We start from the raw sequence: 27,191 nt of genomic DNA, 5'->3' as shown, positions 1-27,191 counted from the left end.
ACGTGAACTGCCGTAGACACTAGTACTAATGTGTACTACTTGACATGCTATGGAGTGAAAACATTTAAAATGACTACATATCAATATATTCAAATATTTAAAGAATGACGTTTAGAAAAGCTTTCATATTCTCGATATCCTACAATGCTGGTGCAACGCTTTCGGTTTAATAAACACTGCACATACATTTAAACACAATACAACCAACAGAACAATTATGAATCAAAATGTTAAAGATTTAATTATATTTGTGAGATAAAAAAATTAAACCTGATGTGCTGCTGCTGGACCATTGTTAACATCTTGCGACGTGATTTTTACTGCTGAATTGAGATCATAATCGTCATATGCAAGTTGTGAGCATTGTGACTGATGTCGGATTTCCTATATGACAAAAGTCTCTTTTTATTACTAGCACCTGTTTTATCTATCTGATCCAGATTGTCAGGTTGCATCACTTTTGGCAGAAGGAGAGACAGCCAGTCAAGATTTGAAACCCAAATCAGATTTCTGTTCAGTGTGAACAAAGTCTGTAATTGACAACTTTAAAAGTATTTGAGCATCCGGACAGGAGCTCAATACGGAGTCAAGTTAGTTTTGTTTATCATTTGTTAAATGAAACGTGAGGTATGGGCAGGAAGTTCAGGGTTGAGATTCATCTCTACACCTCTTGCCTCTATTTCTCGTCAGCATTCGCTGTAGGAGACGTTTTGGGCAGAATGACAAATTGGTCGGACAATTGCTTGTAACAAGCTAGAGGGAAAATAAGGGCAAAATACTAATACTACACATCTCCCATTCCATCCACCCAACACATATTTTTCTTTCTCAATAATTCATAGCGTGTACTGAGCAAGCCTACCAACTCCGTTTTTCCCTCTAAAAGCTCTGCTCTTTTTCCTGGTGTGCCCCCTCTTACTTCCTCAGGGTGAGTTGAGCTGTTGTGGAGAGGGTCAGTGAATGCTTGTCAAATTTTCTATCCTGTGTAAACATACAGACATTCTGCATTTATGAATGGTGCTCGATCCTGTTCCTGTTTGCTTGTTGTCCATTTTGGAGACGATTGAAACATTACACGTATCATTTTGTGTCCGGATGCTTTCATTTTTATGTAATTCCATTCTTTAATTCTTACTTGAATTAGGTGACGAAGCGATGCTTCTAGGAGGATTCTCTGGTGAACATTTATAGCCCTAATGATTGTACCTGGATATGTTTTAGTTCTAGTTCATGAGACTACATTCTTGTTGGATGATTCTGAAGTTTGCCATCTCATCATTTATTAAAAAAGGCATGGTGGAGATGAAACGCCATTTATAAAAGCAGAGAGGCACTTAAATGGATAGTTGTACATACAGCAAAAGTTTTCAGCGATTAAGTTTGTCCCCGCATAAAATCATATACTCCATTAACTTTATGTATGTAAACCTATATGTGAAGTTCACTTATATCAATCACACTGTTTTTGAAACAGATGTTTTATCATATTTGTCTTAGGCTCCTTTGCTTGCTCTTGTGATATGCTTACATTCTACAATTCTGGTGTACAGTACTCTATGGCTAATGCAATAAAAGCATAGAGAAAAGCGACCACACATGCTGAGGTGCATCAAAATTAATGAACTGCTGTCAATTTTAATCCAGGATGCAGGCCGCTGCACTGTCACGGCAATGCGCTGTTAAAGCTCGCAAATAAATCATGCATTTGCATAGGACAAACAGTGCCAGATAACCCTCAATAAAAATGACACGCAGGAGATCTCGTCTGTTCTACCTGAAGAAACAAGAAAATTTGGTATTGATTGAAGAATAATGCTTTTCATTGTAGTGCAAATTACACCATAGCACAAAAGAACAGATGTGGAATTATCCAAGGTTATCAAAGCCCTTGACCGCACTAAACGATATTTTATAAATAAACGTTATTATGACACTCCCAATAACGCTGTGAAAATGACAGATTCACAGAGACTTGTGGAAGTATTTAGTTTGATCTCCTTTATTAAACTGTGCTTTACATTTTAGCCCATTTGAAGGGTTAGAAATGAGTCATCCCACCTGTCACATACCAAGTCGCTTTAAATAATCTGAGCGGACATTATGTGTGAGACTTTGGTTTAACATTAACAACTGTCAATCAGACAACTATATTTGCGGTATAGTGGCAATGATCTGAAATAGAATCCGGAACTTAACTATGTGTGTGCGTGTTTAGAGTCTTTAAAGATCAAAGCAATTCTTCTCATTCATGGGTGATCTATTCTCACCACCCTTTGAGCTATATTCAAGGTCTCAAAATAATTTACAGAATCTGTTGCAAAATGTTACAATGTCTTTTCAGATGAAGGCGATTTTTGCATAAGAATTTCAAGAGCGAAATATAGGCTATGCAGCGATCAAACACACAATGACCCTCATGGGTTTCGGTGTTCATTCGTCACACGTCAGTGGAGGTTTTTATTATTCTTTGGAGTTTGTTCACAATATGAGATTCAACATCTGTTCGGCAACTTTTTTTCTTGATTTCATTGACATGAGCGCCAGAAGCTCACTCACTTGACACTGGGTAGTTTTGAACATAAATCAAAAAGTGAGATGCCAAGGTGAACTAAAGGGAAACCAGGACACCTGCACATTTCCAGACAGATAAATCCTTTCTGTCCACCTCGCTTAAGACTTTAAACTTAAATTGAAATGAGCAAAAATGTCCATGTTCATTTCAAGCCATAGAGACATGATAAAAGTGTAATCTTGGGCATGGTGAAGATACTGATATGAGGTCCATAGAACAATATGAACAACATATTTACATCAATATACAGGACATTAGATTTTTAATGTGGTTAATAATATTCCTTAGGTTTTTTATACATGAGAAACATATTACATTGATTGGAAACTAGCTATTAACTTCTATCCTTTAACTCTTAAAACAAGCTTGGCGTAGGCGGAAGTACCGTGTCAGTGTTTACAAGTTGAACATGCAAATACTACGTCAAATGCCGTTTACAAAAAAGGTAGTTAAAACAACCACGTCGGACCATTTTGAACTTGGAGGAGAAGATGAGATGGATTTTTTCGCCCTGCTCTACCAACACCAAGCGTGACCTTTTCAACGTAATTACGTATTAAGAGAGATCGTGAGCGTGGCGAGCATTTGTATTTATAAAGCATATACATATTTTTAGACAATGTTTCGCTAGATAAGACCCTTATTCATCGTCTGGTATCGTTTAAAGCTCGCTAATGCAGATCTATGTTCCTGCCAGATCACTGCGGTCTGCAAAGGAACAACGACTAGTGGTACCATCCCAAAAAGGAAAAAAGTCACTCTCCCGTACCTTCTCTGGATCTGTTCCACATTGGTGGAATGATCTACCAGCTGCTACAAGATCAGCAGACTCGGTTGCCATATTTAAAAAACAGCTAACAACGCATCTCTTCCGTCAACACTTCGCTGATTGATTTATCCTAATTCTCTTCCCTTTCCTTCTTTAAAAAAAATAAAAAATAAAAAAATAAAACCACTTACTAACCTCACTATTCTTAGCTTTGTATACTGTGCTAGGCTTTAATGGACTAGTTTGATGCACTTATGTATTTTGTTGCCTATGTTGTTATAATAGCTTCCAATGTTTCCTCATCTGTAAGTCGCTTTGGATAAAAGCGTCTGCTAAATGACTAAATGTAAATGTAAAGCCCTTTAAAACTGCACTGAACCTGTCATTTTGACCTACAACCGTTTGGAGTGCATTGAAGACCACTATATGGAGAATAATACTGGAATGTTTTCATCAAAAACCTTCATTTCTTTTCGACTAAAGAATAAAATACATAAACATCTTGGATGGCAACAGGGTGAGTAAATTATCATGAAAATGTATGTTGAAAGTGAACAATTACTTTAAAATGAAGACAGGTGAGAGGGTGAAAAAAACAAGAAGCGGAATAAAACCAACTAAAAGTGAATGAATAAAGTATCAACAAAAACAGACATTTCATGATATTAAAGATAGTTTTACTGGAAAAATAAACAATTTCTAAGAATTCCAAACATATCCTAAAACAAAAGACTCTTTCTAGGCGTTTATTTTATTTGAAATCTCCCTGCTGTTTTACTATGGGGCGATGTAACCCAATCATCATATGAAAAATGAATAAAGATTATCAAATGAACATTCATTATAAATATTACATAAGTTTACCAAGGATTTTCTGTAAACATAGACATGAACAAATCGCTGGATATGCATATTCAAATGATTAAAGACACTTTTTAACCATGGTATCATTCAGTATAGCGCAGAGCTTGAAATGGTCATGTATTCTCTGTCTTTTCATGAGGCTGCATGCATCCTTGTTCATATGGATGGGAATGGAATATGGAGTCTGGTCTCCATGGTTACAATTCTTTTAGAGCGGCTAGACATTCGTGAAGCACAAATGTCTAATTGATTATGAATGTATTTGTGGGTAAAGCAACTTCTATAGTTGGTTGATTGTGCGATCCAGAATTGATTTCAAGACAGGAATTGAGAGTGGGGAGGGTTTAAGATTAAGAAAGAGACAAAGAGAGAGAGAGGACTGAGGAAAGAGCGGGCAGTATACTCAAACAGATGATGCCTTTGAGAGGCACTTTTCACAGAGAACAATTGTGGCAGTATTGGAAGTTTGTATAAACCTTAAAAACTTTGAATTAGCATTCTTCTCAATGACCATTCTTTTTTGAGATCTAAAATAAAAGCTTTTAATATTTAACTAAATAATAAACTCTGAAAAAACATCTCATGTAATTAAATCTATCAAAATAATATTTTTACAGTTCTAAAAAGAATAGACTAACTTTTCCTCACTGCTCAGGGGATGTGTTTTTTTTTTGTAATTTCTCCTCTCTTTGTCATCCTCAGGTATTGTATACAGTCGAGCTCAGGAGCAGGGTGCTGTCACCAGCATCTTGCAACAGAAACATTTCTCATCCTCTCTGCGTAAAAACAGTCGTCTCTTTGATGCGGCTCAGCTTATCGCTTCAGTGGCGAGCAACATCCAGGCCAGAGCTCTGTGTTCAATTAAACAGGTTCACGGGCCAGTCATCCTCTGACGAAAAAGTGCAGCCTTCAAATTTATCATAGTCTGAATATTATACTTTTCCTTAGTTTTCCTCTTTTGGTGTTTTATGAAAACTTTTAATACAGTTAGTGCACTGTTGGGAGTTAGAGGAGAGATAAATTATTATTTTTCTCTTTTTTAGATCTTTGGTTAATAAAGCATTTGCACTTATGGCCTCAAAAACATCCTATATGTGTAGTTTGGTAGTGCAAAAGTGGGTCTTAGAAAAAAATCCATTTGCAAATAAAATAAAAGTAAAATAAAGCAGTCTTATGAAGGTTACGTATCCACAAGCAATACAGACAATGTGAAGAAATTCTGCTGTTCTCGATTCAGACAAATGCTTCCAATTTAGCTTACAAAGTGCTTTTCTTCACTCATGAAGCTTTTTGAAGTTTATGCCAAGTCTGGAGCTCCTGTCTTTCAAATGTTTTTTTATGTTTCACAATTTCAGGTTTGATGCATTGTATTCTGCTGCATAATTTACCTGTGTAAGTCGTAATGGAATGTTTTAGTCAAGATTTTATCAATATCACACCTTAATGTAAAAAAATAGCTCACTCACTCGCTCACTCACCCTGCCTCACATTTTTTTTCTGCAGTCAGAGCCATCCTGCACACAAACTGGAAAATCGCTAGTGTAAAGTGACTCTGTACTGCTTCCATGCCGGCTGCTCTGCCATGAGAACAAGGGCAGAGCCAGGATGCTTCAGGCTCTGTCCTTTGGAGATTACTGGATGTGGCCTTTGAACCATTTTAGTTCAGCAAATGTGAACTGTCTTCCAAGCCCAGTAGAGCACCTGTGTGCCCCATCAGTCACAGGTGAAAAATAATCTCTCATATGGATGCTGTTGTCGTTTTTGTGATAGCTGTGCCACTTTAACCCCAATAACATAGTGTAAGAAATTACTGGGGTTAACCAAAGGAATTACTGTGAGATGAACCTGTGCTATAGAGTCTAAAATGAGCACCATGCATTCTGCGTTTACAAATGAATTGAAATCACTATGCATTCTCTGCCACACTCTGCTATTTCTGGAGTGAGAAAGTGTCAATGACATTTCTACTGGGGCAAAATTGACTTGCATGTGTTGAGTATCCTGCCCTGGCAAATTACTTTGTAAAGACATTACTGCTCCCTGTGATTATGCACATTTGTGAGAGTGGGTTCTTGGCATCTGCTGGCATGAAGGATAAATACATAGAAAAATACAAACCGTTTTGTAATATATTTACAATTTAAATATCTGTATATAAACGTTCATAACAAGGAAAGGATACAGATACAGGAGAACAGAAACATTATTCCCCCACACTACCCCAATCCCACCAAGACAATATGGAAACAAATATAAATATATAAAAAGGAGAAGAAAACTTACAATACAAACTACAAAAAAGTATGCAATACTGTATATTAAATGATTTAATATATTACCAGTTTACATATTTTTTTATATAAATTTATTTTACTTACCTGTTTATTACATTCAAGAAACATAACAGTGTAATGAAATGTTTAAATATATACTTTTTTATCATAGTAGTTTGACTGTAGTCTATGCGTGCGTCCAAAGGGAGAAGCTACACTTTTTAAAATAAAGGTGCTCAAAAGGTTCTTCACAGCGATGGAATAGAGGAACCATTTCTCATCAGTCAAAGGTTCTTTAAAGAACCATCTCTTTCTTATCTTTTATAATCTGAAGAACCCATTTATACTTAAAATAAACAGAAAGGTTCTTCGGATCTTAAAGGTTCTTTATGGAACCATTTAGACAAAACAGGTTCTTATATGGCACTGTGAAGCACCTTTATTCTTAAGAGAAGGAATATATGTTCGAAGATGTACTACATTGTAAACAGTTTTGATAAACCCAGATATTCAATACGGAAATGATTTTAAATATGCAGGTCTCTCAGTCTCAAACCTATGCTTGTGCAATTGCTTTTCTAATTAGGACATTCTTGTTGATTGTTTTAATTGATACAGGGATAAAGAAACAACAATTAAAACTGAACCTCTGGAGAAGGTTCTCCCGACAGATATGCTAAGCAGTCTTACTATAGACTGCCAATTTCTATTTACCTTCACTCTGTGTGATGGTGAAGATCTGCTAGACTAGACAGTTATTAAATACCTAGCTCACTGATGCCTATAATGAGAACCTTTGGGTGATGGCCAGCTCGCCTTGTTACCGTGGAATGTTTAGAAATGGATTTTCTTCCATCCCATTTTACTCCCCTCCTTCTGTCTCATTCTCCAGATTTTGTTAGTTTTTGTACTTTGATAATCAAAAACAAATGCAGTTTTCCTGTTTAAATAAATATTTGCTTTCATTTGTTCGATTTCAACTTCAACAGGAACATTTTTGAGGACTCTCAGTTTTCAAAGATCATGTCCATAAACCAACTGCCACGTTTAGACCTTAAACTTAAAGAGGACAATTAAACTTTTTAATGAAGTTTTGTGGAAGTTTCTTTACGGAGCATTAGGTAAACAGTCTGCTGCTTGTGTTTTGAAGTGTAAGATTTATGAGTTTATAGGCTATCAAGATAAGTCTGATAAAAAAGTGCTTCTCGACCATCACGCACCACAGGTCATGCAACATCTGACACAGACGCTGATTGAAACATTGGACCCTTACAGATAGGTGTCCTTTACATTAAAATCTTTTTGGCCCTTTCACAATTGGTAAGCTGGGCAACTGAAGCTAGCAGGGTGATGGAGCCACTCTAAATAAATCTCTCTTGTGGTAAAGGATGAATGGAGCATGCTGGGCTCAATACTCATTGAAGTATATTTAATAGGACTTAATTGTTCCCACAAGCTCAGTAATGTTTAAGTGCTGGATGATGCTGTCTCCTGCTCTCTTTATCAGCGTCCCTAATGGCGATACAATTGTTTGGTCAAGATTTAAAATGGTCCTCATTATCACAAAATGCACTCACTATATCAACCCACATTTGAATAGTTTGGCTTACATCAGTTTAGTTTTCATATGACATGGAACGGCAGGCTCTATTGTACAGTTTTTAGGCCGTGAGATCACATCCAAAGCCTTCAAGCTTTGCCAGACTCATATCTGTGACCGTTTTTTAGAACATTTTGATGCAGTGTAAAAACCCAAACATTACAGAATGTGCTTTTAGAAGTCAACCATGAACCCAGATGTTATATTATCAGATATAAATACATAGAAAACCATATTTGTTCTGTAATTGCTTTTCATTTTCAACACCTGTTTCCTGTTTACCGTATACACTGTATACACTGTACTGTGTATTAATACTGTGTTTTATATTATGCAATAGCTGTACTGGATAAGAATGCAAGATAGGCCCACAGGCTTGACATATTACCTTATGATTGATAGAGACCGTTTGATCTGTACATTTCACTTGCATTTACAGTGTATATTTACTTGAAACAACAGACTTGCATCTTATATTATAGTCCCTAATTTAACTTCTTTAATGTCATTTTGAGTGCTATGTTTATTCATTTAGTCATTTGTATTTATTTACTAAATTGTGTTTATTTTAAATAAATGTCTGCCAAAATTTGAAACACGACCAAACTATATATTCTCAGAATTCCTTCAGCAAATTCTTTTGGCAGCTCTTATGATTTAAGATCCCATCTGGTTGTTGGATTTCTCTGTAAAATATTTTTCAAACAGATTCCAGTTGGAAGAAATACACAAAGCACCAAGCTGTCACACACAATTACTGTAGGAGATATATCCTGAGATACCATTATCTATGCCTTTAACAATGCATTTTAATATGTTTGAACAGGATGAACAAGATTAAATAGGGTCAAAATATGTACATTATGCATTATCATAAGGATCAGTCACAGACAGTAAATCCCTCAAGAATATGCAGTTTCACGTGTACAAATTACCAGATGGTAATGATGCAGATGTTGATGATGCCCTCAACAAATCAGTGAAAATGTTTAGTCCCTCAGTGGTACCAGAAAAGAAACTCAGTTGTTCACATACAGAGGAAAGCTATTAATCATGTTTCAATCTATCAGTAAAGAGAAAGAAACACGGCCCTTGCCTCACCTGACACCACAGAGTAAACACGGCATACTTAGAGTGATATGCTGAATATTGCTTGTCTGTTCCTCGGGAAAATTATACATGAACCATCAACATAGCAATTCTCGGAAGAGATAAATTGAGGCACCTTGCAGTTCTGTGCTCTTCTTCAGTGTTGCCATTGTCAAATACTGTACCTGTTGTGTATTGGGGGATTGTAAAATCTTGAGCTTTTCAAACTTGAAATCATGCCGTTCATACTTTATTGAAGGTTAGTTAGACTGTACCTTAGCAAACCTTGAGTTATTAGTGAGGTGAAAAGCATTGATTGTACAAACGGCTTCAGTATGCATGGAGCATGCAAACTGCTTTCCTACCTCTTGTCATCTCGATTTTAAAGTGATAGTTCACACGGAAATAGAAATTCTGTTATCACTTATTCACCCTCATTTCATTCAAAACCTGCATATAAAAACCTGCATACAATTAAGATTTTTAAGAAATGTCTTAGTGGTTTTGTCTATGTTAAACGAACGTCAATAGGGTCCAATGTTGTTAACCACGTTCTTCAAAATATCTTTTGTGTTCCGCAGAAGAAAGTCACACAGGTTTGAAATGACACAAGGATGGGTAAATTATATATCCCTTTAAGCCTTCTGAGAATACCAAAGATGGGTCCTTAAGACATTAAAAATAAAACTTTCTGCAACTGTTAATGAATTTAAATAGCACTGACAAAGTTTATGGTTGGCTGTCTGTTGGCAAGTAATTTCAGGCTGGCACCATAAACAGGTCTGATATAGTTTTGGGATAGTCAATGTAAAACGTTGCTTCACCCAGGCAGGGTTAATCCTAGTGTCATCTGTAGTTTAAAATGACCAACCAAGGGTTAATGCTATTGCTTATGACATATCGCTTATTGCTCCCCGAACTCTTTGTAAGTCGCTTTGGATAAAAGCGTCTGCTAAATGACTAAATGTAAATGTAAATGTTGTCTCCAAAGCTTTTTGAAGAAAATACACTGTTGCAAAATATCTATCTCTCCATTCCAATTTAATATTTTCATTGTCTTGGTTGTCAAGTTTACTCACTGATGCAATTAAATTGGAACATCTGCCTTCGGTCCATCTGTCCACTGTCCTGACAAGCGAGAAATATGTGTTTGTGAAAGGTTTGGAACTTCATTAGCACTGTATTTTATGACCAAAACTATACTACTATCAGAACCAGATGAATGAATGTTTCCAAGCCTATTTGTGTTATCTATAATGATTCTGTACAAAAAGCATTTCCAACACCTTGATTCACATCGTACAAATTTATACAAATTAGCCGTATAAATAGGTATCAATTCCTGGTGGCCATTTTCCCTCATGTTAGGTGAAAATAAAATATGGTGCGCAGCAAATTTTCTAATAAAAATCAAGAATAAAACAAAATCTGTCATCAGACATTTTTCTTTCTCCACACATACAACTCATACCTGAGTTCTGTTGACTCCCATTACATCACAGAGTTTTAGTTTACAGTGAAGTGCCACAAAACTCAACATCAATTTAAGACTATGTCATTGAAAACAGACAGCACTATGGTTGACTTCGTGGACTGAAATGGCTAAAATAATGTTTCAAGTAAGTATCTGTTTCAAGACCTATAGAGCTAGTTAAAGCTAGTGTGAGCGTTATTGTGACCTATGCAATATGATGCTTGATCAATATTAAAACAATGTGAGCTATGAGATATCCCTCTTCAAGAGTGTAACAAGTTCAATAAAAGGAAGGAAGAAGGCGGGAACCGGCGAACGTACAACAACTTTAATTAATTAAATAAACAAACAAACAAACAAAACAAACTTAAAATACAAACATAATAAAAAAAAAGTCCAGGCCTGGTCTTCTCTCCCACTTCCCTGTTGTCGCTCCTCTCTTATGCTTCCGGAGCTCCTCCGTGAGAGATGCGAGACCGGTACACGCACAGCTGACGCTCATTACCACTCATGTGACCGGCCTCGCGCCTTTACCTCGCGGCACTCGTCCCGCCCTGCTCGCCACAAAGAGCAATATACAAACAAATCAATATATGACTCCAAATGAGCAGGCCACCATCCACACAATTGCCTCTTATTGGTTAAGAATGGGCAGTAAATCAAACTTGTTCCTTTAATGACAAAAGGGCTGAATAAATTTGAGGGTGTCTAGCTGTCTAGCTGACAATGAAGGGTGGAAGAGATGCACCATGAAATCTGTGGATCTTTAGTAATTGTGTCACACCAGAAAATGATGTATGGGGGACGGTCGCCTCCTACTTTCAATAAGGTTATCACAGACACGCTAACTTATTTATTCCTTGCCAAGGAAGTCCCAGTGAACCGGAAGTTGCCATAGTGTTTACTTCCATATTTTGACGCATTTCCGAGTGAAACAGAATTTCGAATGATAATTTTGTTTGGGCGTGGCTTGTTTTTTCCCTGCAATTTGATTGGCTGTATAAAAACAGCTATTGGATGTATAACTTGGAGCAGATTGACAGTTGAAGGGGAGGAGTTAACAGATCAACTAAGCCATCTAACTTCTGTTATTTAAGATGGACAGTGACTATAAAATAGGAAAAGTCTTTTTTTATTTCGCTGGGACTTGATGTGAAAGTATATAGATGCTTTCCTTTTTGGTTAGTTTGACCAATAAATGTACGAATAACTGACCTGGCTGTTGCTTAACAAATCACAAATGAGCTGTAAGGTTACAGGTCAAATAGCTGTTTTGGCTTTTAGTATTAAATGAGAAAAACCAAATGCTCCAGAAGGGATTTAAATGACAGAACACAGACCAAATGTCTGTCTTTTTAACTTGAAATTAATCGCTTGTCTCATGGGTAAGGTCAATTCTAGTAAATACCAAGGCTTACATACATATTAAACACCCACAAAGACACAATGCCAATAAGAGTTTCTGAATGTGAGCATGTTTGTGTCTTTAAATCCAGATTTATGACAAATGCACTCGATAAACAGCAAAAGTGCTCTTATGGCAAATAAATCATAATGATCTGAGGACCACAATAGGCAACAGGCTATTCTCCACAGAGAATGTTGTTGCTTTTGGTTCACACTAATGTAAACCCCAGCTTACTTTACTTTAACCCTGTTGCTTTTTGGCAGCACAAATCCCACAATGAAAACACACTAGCTTAAGATACAGTGTTGTTTTTGACACATGAATCTATAAAACCTCTCAGTATTTATCCAAATCCTGTTTAGGTTAGCTGTTTGTAAGACATAGTTTAGATGGTTTCCAAGACTAACCTCGGACCAGAAAAATAAAATGCTTGGACCAGTTAGAAACCAGCTATCATCTAAATATTTCTACATTTACATTTATTCATTTGGCAGACGCTTTTATCCAAAGCGACTTACAAGTAGTTTTTTACGGTGACACACTACTGCAGAGCAATCAGGGGTAAGGTGCCTTGCTCAAGGGCCCGTCAGTCATGACCTGCTGGCACTGGGATTTGAACCAGCAACCTTCTGATCACAAGCCCAACGCTCTAACCCTCAGGCCACAACAGACCCCTAGGCCACAACAGACACCTGTTATTTCTGCACATAAACATCCAATAATATGGTTATTATGGTTATTTGAAAATTGTACGCAAACAAACATTGAAAGGAAAGTCATGAATGGAAGCTTTGTTCCTCTGCAAGACCCAAAAGAAAGAATGAGCAATCATTGGTGGTCTAATGAGCTGGATATCTGTATGTTTTTTCATGTTTATCAAGGCACCAGTAGAGCAACCTTGAAAAGCTCGCTAGCATCAGAGACGTGGAAATAACAAGCGTGGCACTCACTAGTGTGATATTTAAAGGCCAGGAATGCCCGGCGCACACTATGCTCCAATCAGACCGCAGCCTTTTTGGGTAATGCCGTTCCACTCAAATGCCTTTTGAAACCTCTCATTTCAAAGACAAACATGCTTGCCCCCTCATCTGAACCCAATGTAATAAGATGTAAACAACCCAAACAAGAGTAGAGCAGCCCAGGAGATAAAACATGGCTATTCTTGGCGAGATTGTTGGAGAAGAGAAAAACACCACTGCAACCATAAAATACCCATAAAAATATTACAGTATTGTGGGGTGTGATAAATAAGGAGACAGGAGACAGAGATGCGTCGAGTCAACTTTACTCTCCACTTAAAACAATAAATCGAACAGCGAGTCAGAGTAAACTACTACACACCGGTAAACCCGGAACTTCATAACAAACACAAAACACACCCCCTTAAAGGAACAGTCCCTTGGTGAATGTCTCTTTCCTTGTGGATCCCCACAGTATGAACATTTAATGATAACAAAACAAAGTATTTCTGGCTAATTTTATCTGAAAACAAAACACAATATATCATATAAAGCAGTCTTAATGTGCTACGCAAATAAACTGAATTAAAAAATATGATAACAAACCTTTTGCCTTTAAAACATCAGATGTAGGTTGCGTGGTGTCCTACTTTCCGAATTATGAGTGAAGTTTGGGTTTTCATCATCTTCTTCTTTTTTAAAGCGGTTGGCAATGTTTGGGTTTTCTTTTCCAAGTGAGTTCCTTTCAACGTGCTCACTCACTTCAACTAGTTCGCCATTAGGACTAAGTAGGGCATAAGTGATCACCTTCGAGAGAAATTCGCCCTGTGCTTGACTGCTTCGCTGCGCAGAATGATCAGCGTATTACATCAAAGTACTGCGAGAGATTCCAAAAACCATAAAAGGTTTTCTTTCGAACCGTTCTCGCGGTACTTTGATGTCATCTGCCTGTCGGATCACGTCGAACAAGGATTATGTCATATGCTAAACGCTTTCTCACTTCTCAAATGGCTGTTACGTAGGCCTAACCTCTCTTCACTGCTTGACACGTTGTTGCTCCCAGACGGAAGGTATCTATCGCCGATCAGAAACAAACCGGAATTGTTTATTAAATGTAGTAAATAAACAATTTCATAATTACAATTAACGTTTCATAGATTTGTGTGCATTAATTCCGGCCAATATTCCCAAAAGTGATGGATTGTATTCGGGATCGCGTGCTTGAAACGTGACTGCATTCACATATTCACATTGCACTTCGCAAACTTCCGATTTTGCTCATAAATTAGATTCATGATTTGGATGTGTGTGGGGAAAAGTACAACTCCAAAAAGAACAAAGTTTAACTTGGTCCTGACTTCTTGTATGATCTCTTTGAAGAAAATAAAAAAGATTTAAGGAGTCAGGGCTTGAGAAAGAAGATCTTTCATGTCAGCTCTGATGGCCTCACATGTTTCTAAGGTTATGAACTGCAAGGGTGCGAATACTGACCCGATATCAAAGGAAGGAGTGTCCACAAGATTCTCACAAGATCCTGGTGTCAATTGAATGACTGATAGAAAAAGGTACACTATCTTTACTGTTGTCTTAAGTTTACTGGAAAAGTGTAATTTACCATCACCTCTTTTTGCCTGTTACAGTATTTTCAATTACAGTGAAAATGATGTAAATGTACCATGGGATCCTGGGAGATGTACACCATTAACTCAGATCAATGTTGATTTTATAATGTTTAGTCTGTTCTGCAGTTGTAATGGTCTTAAAGACATAATACATTTGCTGAAATACCATTGAGCTCTGAGATGAGGTATTATCACCTAACAGGTCTTCTTTGTCCTGGTCTCCTTGGTTAATTATGCTTATGCAATATTTCAGGAACCAATTATTCTCTCAGCCGGGCAAATGAATACGCTCACCACTGCAATTCAGATAGTTCCATTTTTCTGAGACATTTGTCCAGCACTTAGGTCACAAAGAGTCCATCTATTCAAGATTTATAATTCCATGACATTAGCGTTTCTACCTTTGCAATCAGATTTCATTTTCAGCTCTGATTTATATGAGTGGCCCCTGATTTGAATATAAGAAACAGCAGCCTTTTAAAGTTGAAAGAACTATGAATAAAGGCGTGTGATCATTGGAATGTTAATTAAGGATTTTTCTAATTTGTGTAGTAGAATACAAAAAGAGTTATAAACTGAGATCAAAAGAACCCAGCCTATTAAATATACCTTGTACGTTTTGATTTTGCAGAAAGTTAGTTGCTAATGACATTAATATCAATATGGCATGCTTTTGTTTTCAAAGGGTTCGTATTGTAATCCTTGATCTAAAAGGCTCTTTGATCTATGTGAGTCTTCAAGTCATACCCAACAGATGCATTAGTGATTTCCTTATTCATAATTCTAGTGTAATATATCTGCAAGTTTGGTGATGCAATACAGGAATACTTAAATTACTGAAATCCACTGCTTGTGCTACTCGGAAGGATTTATTTCTTTTTTGACTTATAACTCTAATCTGTCTAGCGTTAAATGAATCATCCCTAGATATGTGCTAAAACTTTTGAAAGTACAACAATCTTCATTACAAAACGCGTTGTATGCATGCCTTGGGTTTGCTTGCTTTATTTTGCCTGTTTATGCTGTGCAAAGCAAATGTTTATCTTCATGCTGAAGTTATTACAGAAAACACCTGCTCGGCGACAGAGGGATGAGACGTGCTGTTTTTCCCTGCTTCTGTTTTTGATAGGAGAGAACCAGAAGAAAAGTGGAAGTAGATGCTGTCCCCCTCTCGCTTTGCACAGATGGTGTTTCTCCTGTACTCTGCTGAGATGATAGTTTCAGGACCATAATCAAAGCGCCAAACCTTTATTCCACATATGACAATATGCTGCATGTTTAGGCGGATGTCGCAAGGTTAAAAACGTTTACATATGCTTTCCTGTAGCTCAATGCTTAGAGCAGGGCTAGTCAACTGGTGGCCTAGTCAACTTGATGTTATTTGCAATGTTATAATCTGCAATTCACAGCCACGTTCATTCCAAAACGCATCTAGTGCCCTTGAAAGTAACTGCAGGAAGAGTACTACACCATGTGAACTGTTGTCTCAGAAAAAGGGAAAACAATGTTGTTTTAATTACTGCATTCATAATGTATGAAAAGCTATATTTATGAAAATAGCTGTTCATCTCCCTCCAGAACTGACTCTTCAAATGATCTGCTCTTCTCAGTGCGTGGGGCACATGAATGCGATTGTAATTTACCCAAAGATGCGATAATAGTGGTCAGTTTCTTGCACAGATCAATTGATTCCCTTTACAAAAAAACTGTTTAGCGTCAAGGGGCAGGGATTAATCTTGTGCTGCATGTATAAGCGTTTTTGACTTTCATTAATTTAACCAAATACTTTTATAAATTTGACCATTACATGACCTATAAGAAGTAGCAAAAAACAGTACAAAAGGAACAAAATAACAGAAGAACAGAAGAGAAACTGGACTGCAACCTGTTTATACTTTTGAAATCTGGACCTCAAAGAAAAGTAGTTGAAGACCCCTGGGTTAGAGCATTGCGCTAGCAACGCCAAGGTCATTGGTTCAATCCCAGGGATTGCATTTATCAGAAGCAAATGTACAGTATAATGCAATGTAAGTCGCTATGGATAACATTGTCTGCCAAATGCAAAAAATGTCAATATAGTTCAATAATACAGACGGAAAAAACTTTTAATATAGACATCAACTAGATAGTGCTTCAGATAACCATGTGAATATTTGGTGTTGGACATTTAATAACGTCTTGCTTATAAAAACTTAGGAAAAAGTTTATTGAATGCACATTACGGGCATGCTGTCTCAGTAAGGACTGTGATGAGAACATGTTAATAAACAGCCTTAACATTTTTTGCTATTTTTAAAATAATTTTAATATTCTAAAACATCTTGCGTGACCACCCTAGAAATTTCAGTGAACTCCTTGTTCGAAAAACTGTCAATTATTAGTCTTCCTCCAAAAACGTAAAAGCAAAAGAGCTCTTATTCAAAGTGTCATCTATTCTCTGCTGCCCATAAGAAGGCGCTCAAAGCAATGCGCCCCTGTCCCGCGAGGGTTGCTCCACCGTTTCGTGGAATGTACCATCGCAAAGACAAGGGGTTCTCTATTTATATGAGCAAGACTGTGGGACAAGCGAGCGCTGTATGTAGTAACTTCAGCACCTGGACAGCGACCTCCGCGAAACAACCATTACGCACAACGCGGATAGCTTCGCTTCGCTCCACGCAACGATATGGCTTGAAATACTGCATTAAAGTCCTCCTGTAAAGTGTTTTATTGCTCGAGAGCCCGATTGTTGCTCTAACATAGTGTATATCAACACTGCTGAGAAGCGTCGTAGTGCGGCGTCTCCCCCATTTAGAGGCTTCGCTCTTTGGATCCGCTCTTCCGGACAGCGCTCGCTGGCTGTGGCACGAGGAGGAAAAGTAACTGTCAAGACCCGCGCGTCTCCGCTTACATCTCAGCAGCGCGATTTACTTGAAGATGCAGCCACCCGCCGGGACTGGATTGAAGCTCTTGCTGTGGATTTTTAGCCACATCAGCATCTCTCAGGCAGCTTTTCCATCATCCCGTAAGTTGTAGTTGAAACTGTGAAGCGTTTCGTGTCTGTTTTGTAATGTTAGTGCATTAAGAGAGCCGAAGTGCCACGGCAGTGGAGCTGACACGCTGGTGTGCGCAACTAGAGCGGAATGTACTCGAGCAATTGTAAGATTTGGCTATAATTTAAGTTGCATAAAGGTTGTGTTTAATGCATTGCTATTGTATTGGTTTTAACATAACACGACCAACCGTAGTAACAATTTGAGATGATACAAATGACACAATTGAGACAAAATACAAACTATTTAGGTGGTGTTCTGTACATGACATTCCAAATGCATTTCTGCTGCACCAATCCCGAAAAGACTTGCAGATACCTTGGCATTAATTTTTGACGTTAAGCGTCCATCTCACAGCACGTCGGAAGTCGATTTTTGAGCTTGCGCTTTTATGGATGGTTTGTTGAGAAAGCTGAAACCCAGCCGCCGGCTCTTCTGCAGAACTGCGCGTAAGCATCGACGCTTTACCCGTTCCGTTGAAGTCTTAAACATGTGTCTATCTGCCTCATGAAAAGATGTGGCATGGCATAGGGTAAACAGCGTTCTGCATGTGCGGAATGCTTTAGAAGTGAAGTATAACTCTGTTTGTGGTAGTGTGGCGCCAACTTAAGGACTGTTTCACAAAATTACATCTATTTCACATCTTAGGAACCTTTTAAATTCCAGCTGTAGAATCACACATGGTGACGTCATGTTGTGGTTAACAGTTTTGATCATGAATTATGGCACCTTAAGCGCACATACAAATTTAAATATTAAGTGTTAAGTTATTTTAAAAATCGACTGTAACTTATTGGTGAACAGCTTACTCATCAGCTTTTTTTGTCTTAACAATAAGGCTACTAAACATTTTTATAAGATAAATACATTTTAAACATTATTTATACTGTACATATACGCTGTAAACGTTTTTTTCTGTAGTTATGCAGCTAGTTGCCAGTAACTTACTTTAGATTGACATTTATTTAATTTACTGGCAACAGTTTGTTCAAAGATAAATAAACTTTAGGCATTTACAAGTCTTTATCTTTACATAAAAAGGTAAAAAATGACAGCCTCATGCAAAGCATTAGGGACCAGAAATTCAAACAAACCTTTCACTGTTTTATTTTTACTTTTGGTTCACAGAATGCTTTGCATGAGGCTGTAATTTTATATTTTTTATTTCTGTAAGGATAAAGACATGTTAATGTTTTATCATCATTTATCTATGAACAGACTGTTGCCAGTAAATTAAATAAATGTAAATCTACAGTAAGTAATTTTTTTACAGTGTAATTTAATTACTTGGCTAATTGCCTTGCAGAGAGTTTGCATGGCAAAATCAATACAGTCAAGGAGGGACTAGTTGTTATAAATAATTAGATGGAATGTCTTATAATATGAAACCCATGTTTGTGCTGCATCAAAGCCCAAAGCACGACATAGTCCAAATTTTCCCATAAAAGTTATGAATTACAATCAATAATTAAAATTGAATGTAGCACACGTTTAAACACTTTTAATTGTTTTTACACACATGCAAATGGTGAAAGCGGTGATTATAGGTTATAGGTGGCCAGGAATAATACGATTAGAAGCCTGGAATAGTCACTTATTTAATGGACCAAATTTAGAAGCAGCCAAAACCCACTTGAAGAAACGTGGCCAAAAGTGCAGAACAACAATTCATCAACAGATTGTTTACTTATGGACAATTTTCCAGCCCCGTGACTGTACGTGGGAGAGAACCTGAGCTGTTAAGATAGCTAAATTGTTAATTCTCTGACAGATGGATGGAGCTTTGAGATAAAGTTTGTTAATGTTAATTGAGTTGCGGAGGCTTTTAAATCTCTTACTCTCGTTGTTAGCTAGGACTACTGGAGCATTTGATATAAACATCCATCTTCCTGAAGTTCTCATGAGTCTGATTAAAAAGAAAAAGTACATCTGCACGGGTCGGACAGAGTTGCAGAGACATGAAATGAGAAGTCGTTTCATCATTATTTTTAACGGCATCTGAATATGTAGTTTCAGTACGGTATTCTTAAGGACCAAAATCACATTCTTTGTATAATAATTAGTCTGGACAAAGAAAGATATTAGTGCAGTTTTCTTAATTATATCCCCCACATGACCAACGAGGCTTGTTGTCTCGGTAGCGATTATAGAGAGTCGTAGTGACAGCTCAATGACCTGATCAGGAGTAAAGTTATTTTAGTGGAATGTGAACATGCCACTGTGCATTTTCTTCAGTGTAGACGCTTATTAGAAGCTGCCAAGGGATTAGGGACACCACATAGGAAGATGGTATTGTGACAGCAATAAAAAAGTGTTAAAAGGCCTTTTTAAAACACGCAGTCTTGTCAAAATGTTATTCTTTGACAGCCTTACTTTTATTTTCCAGAAGCAAGTTTAAAATCACATTAACAAATGCTTTTACGCCGCATTTTGCCGCAACACTCCTATTCCATAATTAAGCAGCAATTACTTGGAACTAAAGACTATTGTTATTCATAATCAACGAAATCCCTCTATTATTTGTTCGATAGAAACAAAGGATGTGCAAGAAGCATAGCAATTAAGATGTAGACCACTACTGTGCAGTGCAACAGTGGAAAAACATTGAAATGAAACCCACTGGTCCGGTATAGCATAGCACACCCCTTGATAAACAAGAGCGCTGTCTCAGGATGAAATGTGTGGTCACCTGAGTTCAAGAAAATCAGCTTGTCCTTACAAAACACATTGATGAAGCAAGTCTGTGTAGGTGCTAGTATGCATGCTTAGATGTTCTGTACATGTACCATTTGTTGTCCAGAAATACGAATGAGGGATAAATTCAATAATAAGGTTTCTTTGTTTTGACAATTACCACTGCTTTTCCACTTAAAAACAAATGATTGCGGATGTAGTTCCGTTCAGGTTGTTTCTGAAAGATTAATTCACTTAATTTCTGTAGGTAAATTGGGTATTAGGGGAACCCACACAACAACCTGAATGCAGCGCTGTGCTGTAATGACAACATTTGTCTTAGCAGAGGCGCAGAGATTCTCTCAAAATGTACCCTTTTGGGTTTGAAATTTAGGAAGAGCTGTCTCGCCAGTCCGTTTGTCTTTTAAATAATCGACACAAGTTTCTGCACAGGACCAGAAGGTCGAACTGACCTTTTTACAGCGTCTTTAGGAAATGGGTTGTTTGTTTGGTTGCTCTAAATACATTTGACATTAAAAAATGAAGTTTGGGCGGGTAACAACAATTATGTTGTTAAAGAATAATCAGAAATGTTAGCATACGTGAGGCGGTTTACTGAACAGTCAAGACAGGGCTTGAATTAGCTCTCTTTGATAAATGTCTCCAAAGAAAGGTAACCGTATGTCATGTCATTGGTTATATACCACCCACTTGTCTCTCTGTATCTGCTGTTGCTGCTACAAGCTGAATTAAACTGGTGCTTTCATTTTGTGTTTGCATTGTTATTTATCTTGGTGTTTAAGATCTGATACATTCCCCGGATTGGGTCTGATGATAATGGGAGAATCTTAGTTGATGGATGATTTTTTATTTTATTTTGAGAGACCTTGTTTCAGAATCGATTTTTTTCAATAGAATTTAAATTTTTATATTTGATTTATGCATTCGAACATGGGAAAGACTATTAATTATAGTGATAGTTCACCCAAAAATGAAGGTCATTATTTCCTCACCCTCTTGTCATTTCAAACCTGCATGACTTTCTTTCTTCCGCAGAACACAAAAGAAGATATTTTGTAGAATGTTTATAATAAACTTGGATTTGTTTTTTGTCCGTACAATCGAAGTGAATTGGTACTGTCATTGTTCGGTCACAAACATTCTTAAAAATATCTTGTTTTGTGTTCTGCAGATGAAAGTCAGTGATGACAGATTTTAAATTTATGAGTGAATCATCCCTCTAAGATTTAAAAAATATTTTTTAACGTTTCCCCTAAATCATAATTGGCAGACCGCCTTTAGTACCACCATGAGTCCCCTGTTAAACACCTTTGTAAGCATTTGACATGTAAAATATTTCCTTTACTGGTCCCAAGCTGTGTCTGTATGACAAAGACAAAAACTACTTTCAAGCCTATGGTACCTTGAACAGTCTCAGCATCACCGTTGGCCAAACGTCTGATGCATAAGGCGAGCTTTTCTGGAAACACTTCAGAATGTTCGACGCTGCATTTGATCTTGAATTTCACAGGATTTCCAGGAGACCAGCGTGTCGCGTTCTTTAACGACCAGCCTGCACACAACACAAAGTCTGATCTATAAAGTAAGATGTCTTATTTTTAACAGTTCCTATAAGAATAAGTTCATCACGATCAACAAAACGCTTAATACTTAAAAGTATGCGTAAACTTATAATCATTTTGTTGCTGTTAACTTGTGACACGTTTGTGAATGTACACTGCAGTGACATTTCCACGCCTCTTAACATAATGAAACGTGATTGGTTGCTTTACCTGTCAGTCAATATGGCCGCTTGGGCCGGCCTTGGCCGAAGAAAGCGGTGATAAATTCTACGGGAGACTATACCTTGAATGACATACATTCATTTCTTGCTCTGCTCCATTTTCCTCTTGTTCTCTGTCTGACAGTCTCTTGTATATATACACATACTATTTTTTTCTTTCTCTGCCTTACTCCCACACGTATACAAGCATCTGAACACACGCAGACATACATGCACACGATTTCTCTCTCTTTCCTCCAGGCAGGGGAGACACTGTTATGACTAAAGGCTGGAGACACAAAAGTGAGCTTTTCATCTAATAGCACAGCGGCTGCTGTACTTTGTGTTATCTCGCTGCGGTCTCTTTTAAAGCAGGCCAGTAATAAAGAGAAGCACTTTTCCACTGATGGTCATACACCAAAATTAAAAACAGTAACAGAGTGATAAAATGGATGTGCTGTTACTTGTTACTATTTTAAGTGCTTTTTACGCAAAGATTGATTTGTCACATTCAAATTCTTTTATCTGAGTGTAATGTGTTATGTCAACTATAAGTACAAGTACAAAAATGACATTCTTTTGGCCAAAAAACGCAATTGTAAACATTTGCCAGGCGCCGTATGTACCATAGCAATGTAATCTCATTAGTTCAGTTCTGACCAGTCTAGTCAAAGGATTCTTAAAGATTTGTTTGTTTTGCTATAGATGCGTCACACATTGTACATGTACTGTAGCATACATTTATATTTCAGGGTCTTGTTTACGTACATTTTACATAGAAAAAACGTACAAATATGAAGGACATGAAATATCCCCTTAAGCCTTAGAGATTTTGAGCATCAAAATTGTCATAGCCAGAACATGACAAAATGGGCGAAGTTTGTTTATCACAGAAAATGACAAGTTATCGAGATACAGAACAGTACAAACTTTCATTTACAATTCTGAAAAATGCTGGATGTTGGCTTCCTAACATTGATTTCAATTTAAATTTACGTGCTGAACTGAAAAATTACTTTAAGCTGAGTTTCACAGGCAGGCTCACAAATATGACCAAATACTTATGGAGCAAAACATTGAAAGCTGTTTTAAGGCTCTTGTTGCTAGAATTATAGTAAAAGGTTTTTTTTACTGCATGTGGGTTGGAATGGTTCAGAGCTACAGGCAGGGCATGACCACGCGCCTCTTGTGCTGTCTGGCTATTATTTCTGCAGGATTTATTCCGCCACAGGCATGCAGGTCAAATCCATCGCAGAAAGTGCTGTTCGCTTAAACTGAATTCACCATACACATCACAACATCCACTACAGCGTTTCAACCAGGATTTTATGGTCTGCTCTCTAATAATTCCCCTGGATTACTGTGGTCAGAAATGTTGATGATGGGAATTGGAGCAAATCTCAGGGAGTAAGAGGGATGAGAGAATGTGTGTGTGTTTAAAAGTATCCAAGAGAGATGCTTTCTGAACAGTTGCCTCCTTAGTGAGGAATTTGTCATGCTATAGCTTCCGTGATTCGGGAATCACATTTGTACACCTCTGGGAAATATGCAGGCTCATTTCCACAATAATAATCTGAGTGTTCAGCAGGAGATTATTCTTATCATTGTGTTTGAGCATCCAGCCAAGGCCTGTATATCATCGAAACCAAACATTTAAAATCTTGTCAAGCCATACAGTCCTAAAGCCTGGATTAAACCATTTTCTTTGCTTTTATGGACAGGCACATGATTAACCATTATTTGCAATTCTTTTTTGATTATAAGAAAGATTTGGCAGGTTTGCATGGCTCAGTGAGCCCCTGCTGGTAGATGCTGTAACTGCGCCATTCGGTTTCAAAATGCATCTTTTACTATTTTTCTCTTTTAGAATTAGCTGTGTTTTTCAAAGTATACGTATATAGGTGTGTAGAGGTTTCTTGAAAGTAGGCAAGTAGGTTCAGGTAGAGGTGGGCAGATCATTCCACCAGCAGGAAACAATCCACACATTTGAACTTTTAGCAGAAACACAAACTGGAAGTGTCTGAAATAGGACAACAAATGTGTACAATTGTGCGGACATTTAGACTTTTCTAACATAGACAGTTTTTTTATCTGCATATTCTCAACGTGTGTTTTCCACTGCGAAAGAAATGTATTCTCTAAACTCACAGTGTGCATTTTGTCTTGGTAAAATAAATAAATAAAATGATGTGAATTCAGGAAATAAAACTAAGATTAGTAGATACAGTAAATGCTTACATTTTCTGTATCTTACCTTCATATGTCAGATTTGTCATTTGACAACTTTTTAAAAGTCTTACGGTTTTACAGAATGCTCAGCTAAGCTCCTAGAGAGCAAGACGTGAGATCTAATTGAATCAAAAACTAAATATAATTTCCACTTATCACATCTTATTTGTAATCAAATTTTTCATCAAAGGGAAACTTTGGTTCTTTGAGGGCACAACCAATTTGCCTCATTTCGTAAACGTTTCCTGGATGTACCAATGACGGGATCAAATGAATGCCAGATCGGCTATTTTATACTTCTTTTAAATATTTGATTGGAATGATTATTTATATTAATTCCCCTGCAGAAGTGCTTCTAATCTTCTCAGCAAATTTGAGTCCGTCTTTGCTCTCTGATCTTCACCTACACTTTCATGTCTGATAATTCTCAGTAGCACATGGCACCCAATTGTATCTCTCCATCTAGTTTGTCATTTCTCCTCGGGCTCATCAAATAATCTATGGTGTAATTATTAATGCAGTTCGCTGAGAGTTGGGATTCTTCGGTTGAATGTTGGTGCCATACAGGCCAACTTCTTCAAGAGCTCACTCTACACAAATCAAAGTGAGCAGGGCATAATAATACACAAGTGCTTCCTGTATGTTTCAAAGAGGTACTGTCACTTCCCCTCCCTCTTCCATTGTGGTCCCTGAAGTGCAGTGGACTGGCTCAGACGTGTGGTCGTGGAGAGAAATCGCCCTATATGCTTCTGCAGATTGCATCTCTAAGCACAGTCACGTTTTCTTGTGTAGGAGAACTCTTTTATTTTTTTGCCTCTAATGCCAGTCTGTGCACTCTCCCGTCCTGCACGTTGAATGTCAATGGACCTTAGCCACCAATGCCTCTCAGGTAAACCAGGAAATGATGTTCCCCCTATAGATGTCAGCTGCAAGTGGCTTCTGCTGGAAAGAAACTTTAAAACTTGTGATCCTTCAAACATTGCATAGATTTGTATGTTTATATGTACAATTACATTTGTTTGGTTGAATCATTTTTGTATTAGCTTTATTTATGGGCAGCTGAAATATATAAATGATTGAGATATTGCAAATGTGTACATTGCACATTTGGCACTAACTGTAATGCATGCATGTGTGGAAGAAAGAATGTGTTTGTTATGTAATTTCCCTTTTTAAATAATTTGAAGTAGTTCATATTTCATATTGTGGCATTAAGCAATTTACCTTCAATTCAAACTTAAATTATACTTCAACATTACATATTTACAATATAATAATTACAAAAAACAAAACGTTAATAAGTACATACAGTAACATACATATGGTGTACAATACATGCCAATATAGCAGATTCTAAAACGGTATATACTTTTCTGACACTATGGGATATTTAAACAATTAATATAATATATAACAGGTATCATATTGAACCAGGCATGCATTTCGAGCTTACATGAGAATTTTATTTTCGTGTTTGTAAAAAAAGTAGTTTAACATGCATAAAGAGTTTGCAATAATACTGAAAACAAATGTGCAGATATAAGAAAGAGTGAAGTAGTGCAGTCTTTAATATTGTAGTTGGATCATTTCATTATAATAAAAGCTACATTGACAGAATTGACAAAACAGCCAAGCGCACGTCAGCAGTCTCGCGAGTAAGCAAGCAAACCAAAACTCCAATGATGTGCAATATCTCGCAGCCCTACTTTACAACTAGATTTACTGCTCTCAGCGTGTCTTAAAGTTACCGTGCATCCGAGTTCTACATTTATCATGGCCACATAAACGGACAAACTTGATGATTCCTACATGAATTTTTACTTCCCCTCAGCTCAACGCTCTGAGAGCCGCTTAAGGCTGCATATTGTTTATAAGCTAACTGCCCATTAGCCTGCAAAAGATTTTGTCAAGTAAACAGCACTTGTTTTTCTCACGGAGAGGCCACAGTTCAAAAAGAGCTCTTTGACTTGTTTGTGCTTGTTGATGTATCCCGGTCGAGTGCTCTGCCTGGTCAGCGCCATGTATTTTTAGAGAAGTGTGCGTTCGTGAATAGCATCTGCTGGCTAGAGCTGTGAGCTGTAATGGGAGATGAAGAGGCTGTTAGCGGGCTACTAAAGTGCCATGCGTTACATGTAGCCTGACAGAGTGTGTGTGTAGGGTGTAGTTAACAGTGGGACCAGGGCCTTAACTTTGACAATAGCGCTATTGGCAGTAGCTGGATGTCGGGCTAACCTGCCCGGCACTGAACAAGCAGTCGATGAAGGCTCACGAGCGCCGTGTTTACGAGTGCAAACGCATACCAAGCACTTTCGGGCCCTGATAATTAACACTACACCTCAAGATTATAATAAAGATGCATCATTTGCATTGGGCAAGCTGTTTTGTGTCCACTGAGTGCTGTGATGATTATTAGCATATTACGCTTAAGTGTTGTGAGGTATTGGCCTCATGGCTTGGAGTTGTGGAGTGATACAGAATGGTAATTTTCTCTTCTAGTTAGATATGAGAAATGTAGGAAGGGCCCTTTCTGAGGCGTTTTATAGCTGTATGTTCTAGCGTTTTGTCTTTTTAGTTCTTCCTCTAACTACCGTCAAGTTGTGACACAGGTTCCTGCTATCGCACAGGTTTAATCTGGTTTTACGCCTGTGAAACACCCACAGTCTGTTTGCTGATGGTATATCTGGTAGTTTATAATGATTTTCTAGGTTACTGAATTCCGTTTTTTTAAGGAATTTAGTAGCCAGTTAATAGATACAACAGTCTGTATCCTACTTTGTTGTCTTGGATATACTGTATCTTTAAAAAACAAGCCTGATCCCACACAGGGATTCTTAGCTACTTTAT

The 27,191-nt window shown here is 37.4% G+C and overlaps 1 protein-coding gene across 1 annotated transcript in view; it reads left to right on the top strand.

Annotated features, from left to right (window-relative positions):
* Nucleotides 1-17,201: 17,201 nt before the first annotated feature.
* Nucleotides 17,202-27,191, top strand: part of LOC306889027 (contactin-associated protein-like 2) — a 116,188-nt gene continuing 106,198 nt past the window's right edge. The window contains exon 1 of the mRNA XM_079447682.1: nucleotides 17,202-17,634. Coding sequence (XP_079303808.1) covers nucleotides 17,547-17,634 — 88 coding nt within the window. The 5' untranslated portion in view covers nucleotides 17,202-17,546. The remainder of the gene's footprint in view (nucleotides 17,635-27,191) is intronic.

This window comes from Barbatula barbatula (assembly GCF_947034865.1).
Source record: "Barbatula barbatula genome assembly, chromosome: 23".
NCBI classification, from domain to species: domain Eukaryota; kingdom Metazoa; phylum Chordata; class Actinopteri; order Cypriniformes; family Nemacheilidae; genus Barbatula; species Barbatula barbatula.
Note: the sequence above shows the minus strand (reverse complement) of the source record. Positions and strands in the feature narration are given on the sequence as shown.